Below are 13145 nucleotides of genomic sequence, written 5' to 3' on the forward strand. Positions count from 1 at the left end.
ACAGAGTATGGAATGTGTGTGGGCAAAGCAGCAATACTGAGCAGGCAGCTGAGTCCATGAGACTGAAAGGAACAGATCCATAGATTGCTCGGTTCCCCAAGCCTGCTCCACTGCTGATCCTTATCCTAGAGTCATAGATTCAAAGAGCATTACAGCACAAAAAAAAACAAGCCTTCAGTCCATCTAGTCCATGCCAAATTGTTATTCTGCCTCGTCCTGTCGACCTGCACCTGAACCAATAGCCCTTCATATCCTTGGCATCTATGTACTTATCCAAACTTCTCTTAAATATTGTAATAAAACCCGCTTCCAACACCCTCTGAGTGAAGAAGTTCCTCCTCAGGTTCCCCTTAAACATTTTACCTTTCACTCTTAACCTATGACCTCTAGATTTAGTTTCACCCAACCTCAGTGGAAAAATCATGCTTGCATTGACCCCATCTATACACCTCATAAATTTGTATACCGCTATCAAATCTCCCCTCATTTTCCCACACTCCAAGGAATAAAGTCCTAATCTGTGCAGCCTTTCCCTATAACTCAGGTCCTCAAGTTTGACCTCCTGCATTACCTTGCATGCCATAATTCCCTTGGAGTTGATTTGCTTTCCATTCAATTAATTGTCATCACTCATCACCATGTCTCCCTCCAAAAAACGTGTCTCCTTCTGAACTCGGCCCTTGCCATCCCTGAGTTTAACTGTGGATAATTACACCGATTTATGGGAAACAGGCTGAATGTTGTTGGCACCTTCCCCGAAGTCAGTAGTCATCTCCTCTAACTGTTGCTCCATTAGACTGGTGATGTGTCAAATCAGCCCATAACCAAACCCCAAGTTCCCCAGCTACTTCCTCCTTTCAGCACCTCATCTTCTTCCATAACTTCACATCATTTAAAAATGTTAGATATAGAGATTAACTATATTTTTAACATCTACATCAAAACATTGAAGCATACAGTGAAATACATTGTTTTGCATCAACAACCAATTCAGTCCAAAGATGTAATGAATGGGGGGTAGGGGGAGCCTAGCAGGTATCTCCATACTTCTGGCACTAACATAGCATGCCTATAACTTACCCTAATCCACATGTCTTTGAACTGTGGAAGGAAACTGGAGCACCCAGAAGAAATCCGTGTGGTCATGGGAGAAAGTACAAACTCCTTACAGAATTGAACTCCGATCACTGGCTTTGTAAACACATTACATTAACTGCTAGGCTACTGTGCCTGTTTCAGAATGTTGCTTTTGTCTGGCTACCTAATTGCCATGAAAGATTCTCACCAATATCTCTTCACTCAGCCCCAAAACAAGGTGGCACAGTATTATTGCAGGTACAGCTGGTTCAGGAATAGCTGGAATTTAACTGTTTGCACATGACTGCCAAATGTTTCTCCTCTCCAGGAGATGTACTTCACAACACAATGTCACTCCTACCATTCAGAAGGACTAAAGTCGATCATGTTTTCATTGGATCGTCAAACAGTTCTAACCACTGGCATCCATGATGGCACCCTGATTTGCTTTACAGCAAGGTAAGTTACTTGACATAGGAATTAGGCAAAGGCCAATCATCCCTTCCAGCCTCTTCCATCCATTAGGTCATGGCTGATCTGGACAGCTCCATTCACTTATCTTGGTTCCACTTAACATCTTTTCCCAAGAAAAAAATGCATCATTCTTGGTTTAGAATTTACAATGAGTGGCCAGCTTCAAGATCTGTTGAGAGATTTCCATTCCTACTTGTATTAAGGAGCACCTCCCCACTGTCTCACATTTGACACTGTCAATATTTTCAATGATCTATTTGCAATCTAGTTGTTGGTCAGCGTTTATTCCCCATCCCCCCACTATAGTAATTCTTCCAGAGATGATTCTCCCATGGTGCAGCCGCAAAGGGGAGGGAGTGTCAGGGTTCAGGGGAATCCGCGGGACATGAACTTTTCCTGTATTCCTGATACTCCTGGAGATTTCAGGTCTGGCAAGTGCTGTTAGAGCATCTGGAATGTGTGATAGAGTGTGCTGTGAAGGGAATGAGGGACTGGAATGAATATTTAGGATGGTGGATGGAGGCCCTATTTTGTCTTGGATAGTGTAGTTTCATCCAGGCAAGAGGAAATATTGCATCACATATGGCTTTCACCTTCTACCTAATTAACTCTCATCTCTCACCCTCACCTTTGGATAATCACAGGCATTTGCCAAAAGATCAAGTTTTCTCAATAGAATCTCGCTGTGATGAGGTGGGTTAGAGTTACAGGCCTTTCTTTGTTCACAGCTACCGTCTGCCATTCTGATATTTACCTCCTTTAAACTAAGCAGGAGGGGGCACATCTCTAACAAAAGGAAATTGATAAGCAATGTGTGGAATTTACATATTACTATTTTAATTATTTATGGTTTTATTACTATTTAGTTACTTATGGTGCAACTGTAACGAAAACCAATTTCCCCCAGGATCAATAAAGTATGACTATGAAAAGCTGCAGCAGAAAATGTAATCAAAAGTACGCAGCTCAATGCACATCCAGAGTTGGTAAACTAAAAAAAATCTAAGTTTAATTGTCTATTTGAATGCACTTACCATCTGCAGCAACACACATCAGAGTTGCTGGTGAACGCAGCAGGCCAGGCAGCATCTCTAGGAAGAGGAACAGTCGACGTTCGGGCCGAGACCCTTCATCAGGACTAACTGAAGAAAGAGCTAGTAAGAGATTTGAAAGTGGGAGGGGGAGGGGGAGATCCAAAATGATAGGAGAAGACAGGAGGGGGAGGGATGGAGCCAAGAGCTGGACAGGTGATTGGCAAAGGGGATATGAGAGGATCATGAGACAGGAGGCCCAGGGAGAAGGAAAAGGGGGAGGGAGGAAAAACCCAGAGGATGGGCAAGGGGTATAGTGAGAGGGACAGAGAGAGAAAAAAAAATGTGTGTATATAAATAAATAATGGATGGGGTACGAAGGGGAGGTGGGGCATTAGCAGAAGTTAGAGAAGTCAGTGTTCATGCCATCAGGTTGGAGGCTGCAGTAGATAGATGAGCTAGCAGTGTTCTGATGGCTGGTACTGAGATGTGGTTGCAGGGTGACTTGTACTCAATATTCTTGGTTCCTGATAATGGTTCCCGATGAAGGGCCTCGGCTCGAAACAGTGACTCTTTATTCCTTTCCATAGATGTTGCATGACCTGCTGGGTTCCTCCAGCACTTTGTTGTGTTACTCTGGATTTCCAGCATCTGCAGACTCTCTAATGTTTAGGTACAAGAGAAGAGTTGAGTCATGATGTAGAGGCAGAGAATAGTGGTGTACTCTCAATTTTTGATGAAATAATAAACAGAAGGGGAAAGAAGGGAAGGGAAGGAATGCTCCAAAATGTGACTTCTCGATAGGGCAGTGCGTAAATGGGTAAATGTCTGGACGTGTTAGAAGGGAAATGCAATTGTCATGGGAGATTTTAGCCCACGGAACCAAACTGGCAAGGGCATTGAAGAGCAAGAATGTGTGACGTGCATCATGGACTGTTCCTCGGAGCAATAATTGCAGAGCCTATCTGGTAACAGAATGGTTTAGATTTGCACAGGAGTAATGAGGAAGTGTTAATAAAAGAGCTTGTGAGTAAAGATCCCCTAGTGACCACAATATTATCTATCATATTCCAGATGCAGCATTTGAAGGTGAACAACACAGGTTCAATGGCAAAATAAGTGCAGTTGTATGAAAGGTGGAGTTATCTAAAGTGGACTTGAAAACGAAGCTACTAGGTTAACGGGGTTAGATGAGCAGGGTTGGATGAACAGCATTATTGAGCAGGGTTAGATGAACAAGGTTATGTGGACGGGGTTAGATGAGCAGAGTTACTGAGTAAGGTTAGGAGAGCAGGGTTAGATGTGCAGGGGTAAGATGGACGGGGTTAGATGAGCAGTGTTCTGTTTAAGCAACTGGTCCATAATTCTCATCAGGAATTTATCCCAGATAAAGGGTTGCACGAGAAAGAGACACAGTTTGGTTAACAAAGGAGATCAAGGATAATGTTAAATTGAAAAGTCGAGCATACAGCATGGCAGCAACTGGTAGTGGTTTTGGGGTTTCAGTAGCAATAGACTAATAACTCATAGGAAGGGAGAAACGTCTCGAGTGTGGAACATCTCGAGAACAACGGTGGTAAGTTACTGACAGAATACCCTAACCCTAATTACAGAAAACAAAGGCATGGAAGGTATATCAAATCAATAGTTTTGCGTCTCTTCACCATGGAGGAGATAGCAAATATGCCCAAGATGAGAGGTGGGCTAATTTCAAGTAACATGGAAGAACTTGTAAAAATCCCAATTACAAGAAATAAAGTGTCAGAGAAACGCGTAGAGCTAATGGCAGACACATTGCCTGGACCAGATGACCTACCCCTGAAGGATCAAATGAAATGGCTGCAGAGGTGATTGTATCATTGGTTGAAATTTCTCTTGAACCAGAGTGAAAAACTTCATTCACCCCAACACTGAACTGTTCCACAATCTATGGACCCCCTCTTAAGGACTCTATAACTCGCGTTTTTGATATTTATCACTTTTTCATTATTATTATTTTCTGTTCCTTTCTGCTTGCACAGTCTGTTGTCTTTTGCACATTCGTTGCTTGTCCATCTTTATTGTGTACGCTATTTCAATGATTCTATTGTGTTTCTTTGTATCTACTGTGAGTGCCCACAAGAAAATGAATCTCAGGATAGTATATGGTGATACATAAATTTACCTTGAACTTTGAAAATTTTCAAACCTCACTAAATTCTGGAAGGCACCATAAAATTAGAAACAGCTAATATGGCATCCTTGTTCAAAGAGAAAGGAAGACAAAAGGTGAATAACTACAGGCCAGTTAGTTTAACAGCTGTTGTTGGCAAGACACAAGAGTCAATAATCAGAGGAAACAGCTACAAACAAGAGAAAATCTGCAGATGCTGGGCCCAAGCAGGCTAATCTGCGTCTATAGAAAAAAGTACAGTCAACGTTTCGAGCGGAAACCTTTCAGCAGGACTGAGGAAACAGCTAATCGTTTTGCAAAGTTGATTAGAAACATAGAAAATAGATGCAGGAGTAGGCCATTTGGCCCTTCGAGCCTGCACCGCCATTCAGTACGATCATGGCTGATCATCCAACTCAGAACCCTGTACCTGCCTTCTCTCCGTACCCCTGATCCCTTTAGCCACAAGGGCCATATCTAACTCCCTCTTAAATATAGCCAATGAACTGGCCTCAACTGTTTCCTGTGGCAGAGAATTCCACAGATTCACCACTCTCTGTGTGAAGAAGTTTTTCCTCATCTCAGTCCTGAAAGGCTTCCCCTTTATCCTCAAACTGTGACTCCTCGTTTTGGACTTCCCCAACATCGGGAACAATCTTCCTGCTTCTAGCCTGTCCAATCCCTTTAGAATTTTATACGTTTCAATAAGATCCCCCCTCGATCTTCTAAATTCCAGAGAGTACAAGCCTAGTTGATCCAGTCTTTCATCACATGAAAGTCCTGCCATCCCAGGAATCAATCTGGTGAACCTTCTTTGTACTCCCTCTATGGCAAGAATGTCTTTCCTCAGATTAGGGGACCAAAACTGCACACAATACTCCAGGTGTGGTCTCACCAAGGCCTTGTACAACTGCAATAGTACCTCCCTGCTCCTGTACTCGAATCCTCTTGCTATGAATGCCAGCATACCATTTGCCTTTTTCACCGCCTGCTGTACCTGCATGCCCACTTTCAATGACTGCTGTACAATGACACTCAGGTCTCGTTGCACCTCCCCTTTTCCTAATCGACCATCATGCAGATAATAATCTGTTTTCCTGTTCTTGCCACCAAAGTGGATAACCTCACATTTATCCACATTAAGTTGCATCTGCCATGAATTTGCCCACTCACCCAACCTATCCGAGTCACCCTGCATCCTCTTAGCATCCTCCCCACAGCTAACACTTCCGCTCAGCTTCGTGTCATCCGCAAACTTGGAGATGCTGCATTTAATTCCCTTGTCTAAGTCATTAATATATATTGTAAACAACTGGGGTCCCAGCGCTGAGCCTTGTGGTACCCCACTAGTCACTGCCTACCATTCTGAAAAGGTCCCATTTATTCCCACTCTTTGCTTCCTGTCTGCCAAACAATTCTCTATCCACATCAATACCTTACCCCCAATACCGCGTGCTCTAATCTCCTATGTGGGACCTTGTCAAAAGCCTTTTGAAAATCCAAATATACCACATCCACAGGTTCTCTCCTATCCACTCTACTAGTTACATCCTCAAAAAATTCTGTGAGATTCATCAGACATGATTTTCCTTTCACAACTCCAAGCTGACTTTGTCCGATGATTTCACCGCTTTCCAAATGTGCTGTTATCACATTTTTGATAACTGACTCCAGCATTTTCCCCACCACCGATGTCAGGCTTACCGGTCTATAATTCCCGGTTTCTCTCTCCCTCCTTTTTTACGTAGCGGGGTTACATTAGCCACCCTCCAATCCTCAGAAACTAATCCAGAATCTAAAGAGTTTTGAAAAATTATTGAATGTAATCAAACTTAATCAACAAAAATTTTATGAAAGACAAATCAGGTGTGACAAATTTGCTCGTGTTTGAGAATGTGACAGTGAGAGTTGATAGAGGGGAACTGTAGACTTAGATTTCCAAAAGGTATTCAGTAGAATGTTACATAAGAGCAGGGTCTTAGCCCAATTTGTTGGAGGAAGTATGTTAGCATGGATTGAAAATATTTTGTAAAGTATAAAACAGAATTGGAATAAATAGGCTTCTTTCAAGGATGGAACTGATGGGGTAGCTCGGAGATAGGTTTTTGTCCCTCAGATGTTGTTGACCTGGAGGATGGTAACTGATGTAAGATTTGTAGGTATATCGATGATATGAATGTCAGTGGAAGGGCATGTTGTGATGAAGCCTCTATGTTTCCGTCACAGCATATAGACAGACTGAATGACTGGGCAAAAATCTTTCAAAATGAGTGAAAAAGTAGGAGGTTATGGACTTCAGTAAGAAAGATAAAGATTAGCTTTATTTATCACATGTATATCGAAGCATACAGTGAAATACGTCATTTGCGTCAATGACCATCACAGTCCTAAAACGTGCCAAGGGCAGCCTGCAAGTGTCACCATGCTTCCATTGCCAACATAGCATGCCCATAACTCACTTACCCGTAACCATACGTCTCTGGAATGTGGGAGAAAACTTGTGTGGTCATGGGGACAACAGACAGCAGCAGGAATTGAACTTCGATTAATGATCACTGGCTCTGTAATTGTATTAACCCAACAACCATGCTGCCGTGCCACCCCCTACTATGCTGGCAGTCAATCTGAAGATTATTGCCTAAGCAGCGTGACACTACAAATGAATGACAGTGAAAGGGATCGCATGTTGTAGTTACACCTGGTTAACAGGCAGATCCAATAAGTAGTTGAGACAAACAGCATAAGGATCTCCCTCAATGTCACCCGTCAGCTTTCTCTTTTTCAGAATGAGTTCCCTGGGCTGTCCAGCTTTTCCCGCCAGTCAGACCTCTCGTTTAGGGTTTGACTATCTTCTTCTCTGCTCCGCTAATGATGGTTCATTTTTGTAGCTTTGACATGACAAATGCAGCGCAGATCAAGGCAGCGATGGAATACAGTAACTCCACAATTTCGTTACTGGACCAGACCTCCGAAGTAGAGAACAAAGTCCTAAACCTGATGGAACAGAAGCAGCATCTGGTGAGGAATCATTTAGATTTCAATGAGGCAAAATAAAATCAGTATTATCTTTTATTTATGCAGTGACTCTCCACAGCACCATAAGACACAGGAGCGGAATTAAGTCATTTGACCTATTGAGTTTGCTCTACTATTCCATCACAGCTTATTTAGTTTTCCCTCTCAACCCCATTCTCCTGCCTCTTCCCCATAACCTTTGAAACCCTGACTAATCAAAAACCTATCAAGTTCCGCTTTCAATATACCCAGTGACTTGGCCTCCACAGCCATCTGTGGCAACGAATTCCACAGATTCACCACCTTTGGCTAAAGAAATTCCTTTGGTCCTAGACTTTCCTAATCTCCTACTGCTGGAAACATCCTCTTCACCTCCAATCTATCCAGGCCTTCTAATGTTCAATTGCCCTTGGTTTAGTCCCTTCCCGCTGACATCCACAACACTTCTCATGCTCTTGATTTCCTCAACAACTTTCAATTCCCTGGCCCTGACCACTTAATTTTCTCCATGAGTGTCCAGTTCCTACACACTTCTATCCCCCATCAAGAAGACCTTCAAGTTCTCTTCTTCCTCAGCAAAAGACCCAACCAACCAGTTCCCCTCCACCATCACCTTCCTCTGTCTGGCAGATCTGCTCTTCACCCTTAACAATTTCTCCTTCATTTCTTCCTACTTCCTCCAAACTGCATTGGTGCTGCTCCATACACCCATGCTAAGCTTGTCAGTTTCATCAACTTTGCCTCCATATTCCATCTTGCCCCTAAATTCACTTGGTCCATTCCAGACACCTCTCCCCGCTTTTCTTGATCTCTCTGTCTCTATTTCTGGAGACAAGCTGTCTACTGACATCTTTTATGAACCTACCAATTCCTAGGGCTAACTTGACTATACTTTTCCCCTCTCTGTCCCATGCTATTCCCTTTTCTCAGTTCCTTCATCTCCACTACATCTGTTTCCAGGATGAAGCTTTCCTTTTCAGGACATCAGAGGTATCCTCCTTCTTCAAAAGATTGGGTTTCCCTTCCCCATCATAGATGATACCCTCACCCGCATCTCCTCCCTTTCCCGGGTGTCCGCACTCACCCCTTTTTCCCTCCACCTTAACATGGATAGAGTTCCTCTTGTCCTCTCCTATCACCCCATAAGCCTTTGGATCTTCTCCGCAACTTCTGCCATCTTCTACACGATCTTACCACCAAACACTCTCCCACTCTCTGATTTCCATTATTCACTTGTCTATACATCCCTCTCCACTAATCTCCCTTCTGGCACATATCCCTGCAAGTGAGGGAAGTGCTATGCCTGTGATGAGAGGCCTAAGTGAGGATGGTTAGCACCCAAGTGCTGGAGTATCCAAGACTAAAATCGAGACTTGATACGAGACTGAAATGAGGACAGGGTTCTAAACTAGACACTGTATAAGAATCCAAAGTAGAGCTGATGATTGGGCACTGAACCTCAATTCAGGTGCCCATTAAATATTAAAATCCTGATGCCAAAACATGCCGCAAATTAACGGGTGGGCCTGAGCTCTCAAAGTGACTGCGGCCGCTATCCATATTCTGGAGAGTCAGAGCATCTAAACCCCGAAAACTGGCACAGCCAGGTGCATATCATAACACCAAAAACTTGACTCAAATTGTGGACCCTGATCTGACAACATCCACCAGAAATCCGTGGATCCTGAAGACTTAACGCAGGACAATCTCAATCATGTCTGCTGCTGATGGTACTTTGTCCAACACAATGTATTTGCAGGCCTTTGTAAATCGATCTACAATTACCATGATGACAGTTTTCCCCTTGGAAGGCAGAAGACCTGTGACAAAGTACATGGAGATAATTCACCCCGGTTGATAGGTCAGAACAAAATTGAACCAGTTAAAAGAGAAGAGACCATCTGGCCTGCCTGGAATTGAGATGTTTGGCCCCCTGAATATAAGCTAGGTTCTTGTGATCTGTCCATACAATAAAAGGGTTCTTGGTCCCCTCAAGCCAGAGATGATGTTCCTCCAAAGCCAACTTGACCGTAAGCAGCTCTCAATTTCTGATGTCATAGTTCACCTCTATTAGGGAAAGCCTCCTGGAGAAGAAAGGACACGGGTGCAGTTTATTGTCCGAAGGTGTCATTGAGGCAACAATGCATCCACCTCCACGATGGAGGGAAGTCCGGGTTAGGTGAAACCAAAATGGGAGCTGTTGTGAACCATTGTTTGAGTTCGGCAAAAGCAGCGTCCACTTCGGTTGTCCAAACAAATGGGCCCATGGATCTCAAAGTGTTGTCAACAGAGCCACCACTAAGCTGAAGTTCCTGATGAACGTTCTGTAAAAGTTGGCAAATCCCAGGAATCATTGGACTTGTTTCACATTGTAGCCTATCTCTGACTGCCTTTTTCTTAGTAGGGCCCATCTTGAGAATGCCATTAGAGATGATAAGCCTCAAAAATGAAACAGAGGTTACGTGAAATTCAGATTTCTCCAGCTTGACATAAAGTCCATGACCTAGAAGCCTCTTTAAGATATCTCTGATGTGAGCAACGTGCTCGTCCTTGGACTTCTAGAAAATTAGGGTAATATCCAAGTAGATGAAGATGTACTTATGGAGAGCATCCCAGAGCACGTCATTTGTTATGACCTGGAAAACTGCTGGCACATTCGCAGGGCTGAAGGGGATAACCGGCTACTCATAGTGCCCTGTCAATGTGTTGAATGCAGTCTTCCACTTGTCACCCTACTTTATGCTGTTTGTATGCACTGCACAAGTCTAGCTTTGAAAATACTCTTGTCCTTTGAGAATTGAAGGCAGTATTCATGAGTGGAATGGGGTAATGATTCTTCGCTGTTATAAGAATCTCCCTCTATAATCAATGCACGACCACGGGCTCCTGTCCTTTTTCTGTATGAATTAGAAGCCTGCGCCAGCTGGTAAGGTGGAGGGCCGAATGAATCCTATGGGATGAGCCTCCTTTATTTACTCTTACATAGTGCTTCTCTCCGGGTCTGAGAGTGTATAATCGACCCCCGTGGGGGACAAGTACCAGGCAGTAGATCTATTCTACAATCGTAGGGTTGGTACAGTGGAAAAGTTGAGGCTTTTCCCTTGCTGAAGACTTTTTCCAAATCCTTATAGATGGAAGGGATTTCAATCAGCTTGGATGTTGCAACTACCCCTACCATCCCTCCAAAGACGACTCCTGAGGCTCCTCAGGCCACGGGGATGATTCAGCAGCCCTCAGAGTCTCTTCCATAGGTTCATTTAGAGTATTTTGTTGAAACAGAGACCAAATCAGAGTCCAAATCCTCATCCATATCCTCAGATGATGGCAATGAGGCACTATGAATGGTCCTTGTACTCCTGTGACTAGGCTCCAAGGGACTACGTTTAGGAACCTTTCCCACGGACAGAACCTGTTAACTGGTTCCCTTAGGCTTGGCTGCTAGGGCTCCAGACTGCTTGGGCACATCCTTGGTGGGCCTCTTGGCTTGTTCCTAAACTAGAGTTTCTTTCTTTCTTTCTTTTTCTTTTTTTTCTTTCTCTCTCTCTCTCTCTCTCTCTTTCTCTCTCTCTCTCTCTCTCTCTCTCTCTCTCTCTCTCCCCGTCCCCCCCCCCTTCCCCCGACTAGACAGGGTCAGGACTTGCACAGCCCTGTTGACTGGAGCCAGCTTGTCCATCCTTGGAGGCAGGACTGGCTCTCCCGAAAGCTCCAAGATACTCCAAGCAAAAGTCTTCTTCCTTGTCAGCTACTGGCCTTGGTAGAGTCTGAGGGTTGGAATACCAAACTGAAAACATTCTCTCTTGCAACTTGACCATGCAATGATTCTCCCTTCCTTCCAGTTCATGGAAGGGTTATGTTTGGACAGCCAAGGGTGCCCGAGGATCAGGGGTATGTGAAGAAAATTGATGGTATGGAAACAAATGTCCTTTGCATGTTCTCCTATCCTCATTCACAAAACCAATGTCTGCTGCAGGATCTGCCCAGATCCAGGAGGATGATAATCCAGGGCAGCTGTGGGCACGAGCTGGCTCAACTCCTGTTGAACTGACCGGTGGTCCCCAAGTCCAGGGAATCACCAGCCGTCCCAGAGTCCACAGAGACATTCACCTTTCACCAGGAGATCTCCACCTTCAGTGTGACACCAGAATCAGTACAATCGGGAGAACTGGCGGCAACCATCACCGTCCTCCGGGTGCTTGTACAGTCTTAGCAGTTCTCCTGACAGCTGCAGCTTCAGACATTTGGCTGCAGGTGACCTGACTCCCCACAGCAGAGCTGCAGCCTTGACTCTGATGCCGGGGCCTCTCATTGGGGAGGAATCTTGTGCAGCTGGTTTGCACAGGCTCGAAAAGGTCTGGTGCAGGAGATGGGTTGGTCATTGTCCGATGTCAGGAAGTGGAACTATAATACATTGAGGCTGGGCTTGGGCTAGCCCTCTTCAACCTCTTGAGACAGACCCAGTTTCACTCCGCCAGGCGCTTATCATTCCAGAAGAACTGATCAATCAGTGCCCTCAAGTCCTCAATTGGCTCTCCCAAGACAAGCACATCCCTTAATTCACCTCAGAGTCTGTGGTGGTATAGAGTGGCTAAGGCCGCCCTGTTCCAGCCGCACGCCTCAGCGGAAGTCCGACACTCCACTCACCAGCTGCTGACTGACTATCTTGATGCACCTTCATCAGACAGTCTGAGGCTCTGTTTGCTCCTATGGGATGATGGAACACCCTCTTCGTAGTGTTCATGAATTCCTCCAAATCCTAGCAAATCTCTGACCTCCTAGGCCAGGGCTCTCCTGGTAGGAGGGAGATCATGAAGACCACCTTTCCACACTCCGTAGGGAACCGGGATGGCTGGAACTCATACACCAGCGAACGCTGAGTGAGGGGTCCCCGGCAAGAAACCCAGGTCACTACCTGGGGTTGGAAGATGGACTGACTCTGCAGAGCGACCGACAACCTCACCTGAGCAGCTCTGGCTTCCTCCTTGCAATAGTTGGTGCATGATGACCTAGGTCGTGTATCTCCAGGCTCTGTCTAGAAACTTTCTCACTGTGGCTGGCCACCTCTGACAAGAGACTCCAATACTCTGCTGGGTCCATGTAAGGCTCAATCAAACTGTGACCGAGGCGAGGATGGTAAGGACCCAAGTGCTGGAGAATCCAAGACTAGAATCAAGACATGAAATGAGGACAGGGTTCTAAACGAGAAACTAGACAAGAACCCAAAGCAGAGCTGATGATCGAGCACCAAACCGCGGTTCAGGTGCTCTTTAAATATTAAAATCCTGGCACCAAACCATGGCTGCCAATTAACGAGGTGGGTCTGAGACTTTAATGGGGCCGCACCAGCTATCCATATTCTGGAGTGTCAGAACATCTAAACCCCAGAAGCTGGAGCAGTC

The 13145-nt window shown here is 44.8% G+C and overlaps 1 protein-coding gene across 1 annotated transcript in view; it reads left to right on the forward strand.

Annotated features, from left to right (window-relative positions):
• Positions 1-13145, forward strand: part of cfap43 (cilia and flagella associated protein 43) — a 98867-nt gene that overhangs the window by 24203 nt on the left and 61519 nt on the right. Inside the window, exons 11-12 of the mRNA XM_072239068.1 lie at positions 1406-1536; positions 7623-7752. Of these exons, the coding sequence (XP_072095169.1) occupies positions 1406-1536; positions 7623-7752 (261 nt within the window). The remainder of the gene's footprint in view (positions 1-1405; positions 1537-7622; positions 7753-13145) is intronic.

Source organism: Mobula birostris, chromosome 21 (assembly GCF_030028105.1).
Source record: "Mobula birostris isolate sMobBir1 chromosome 21, sMobBir1.hap1, whole genome shotgun sequence".
Taxonomy (NCBI): domain Eukaryota; kingdom Metazoa; phylum Chordata; class Chondrichthyes; order Myliobatiformes; family Myliobatidae; genus Mobula; species Mobula birostris.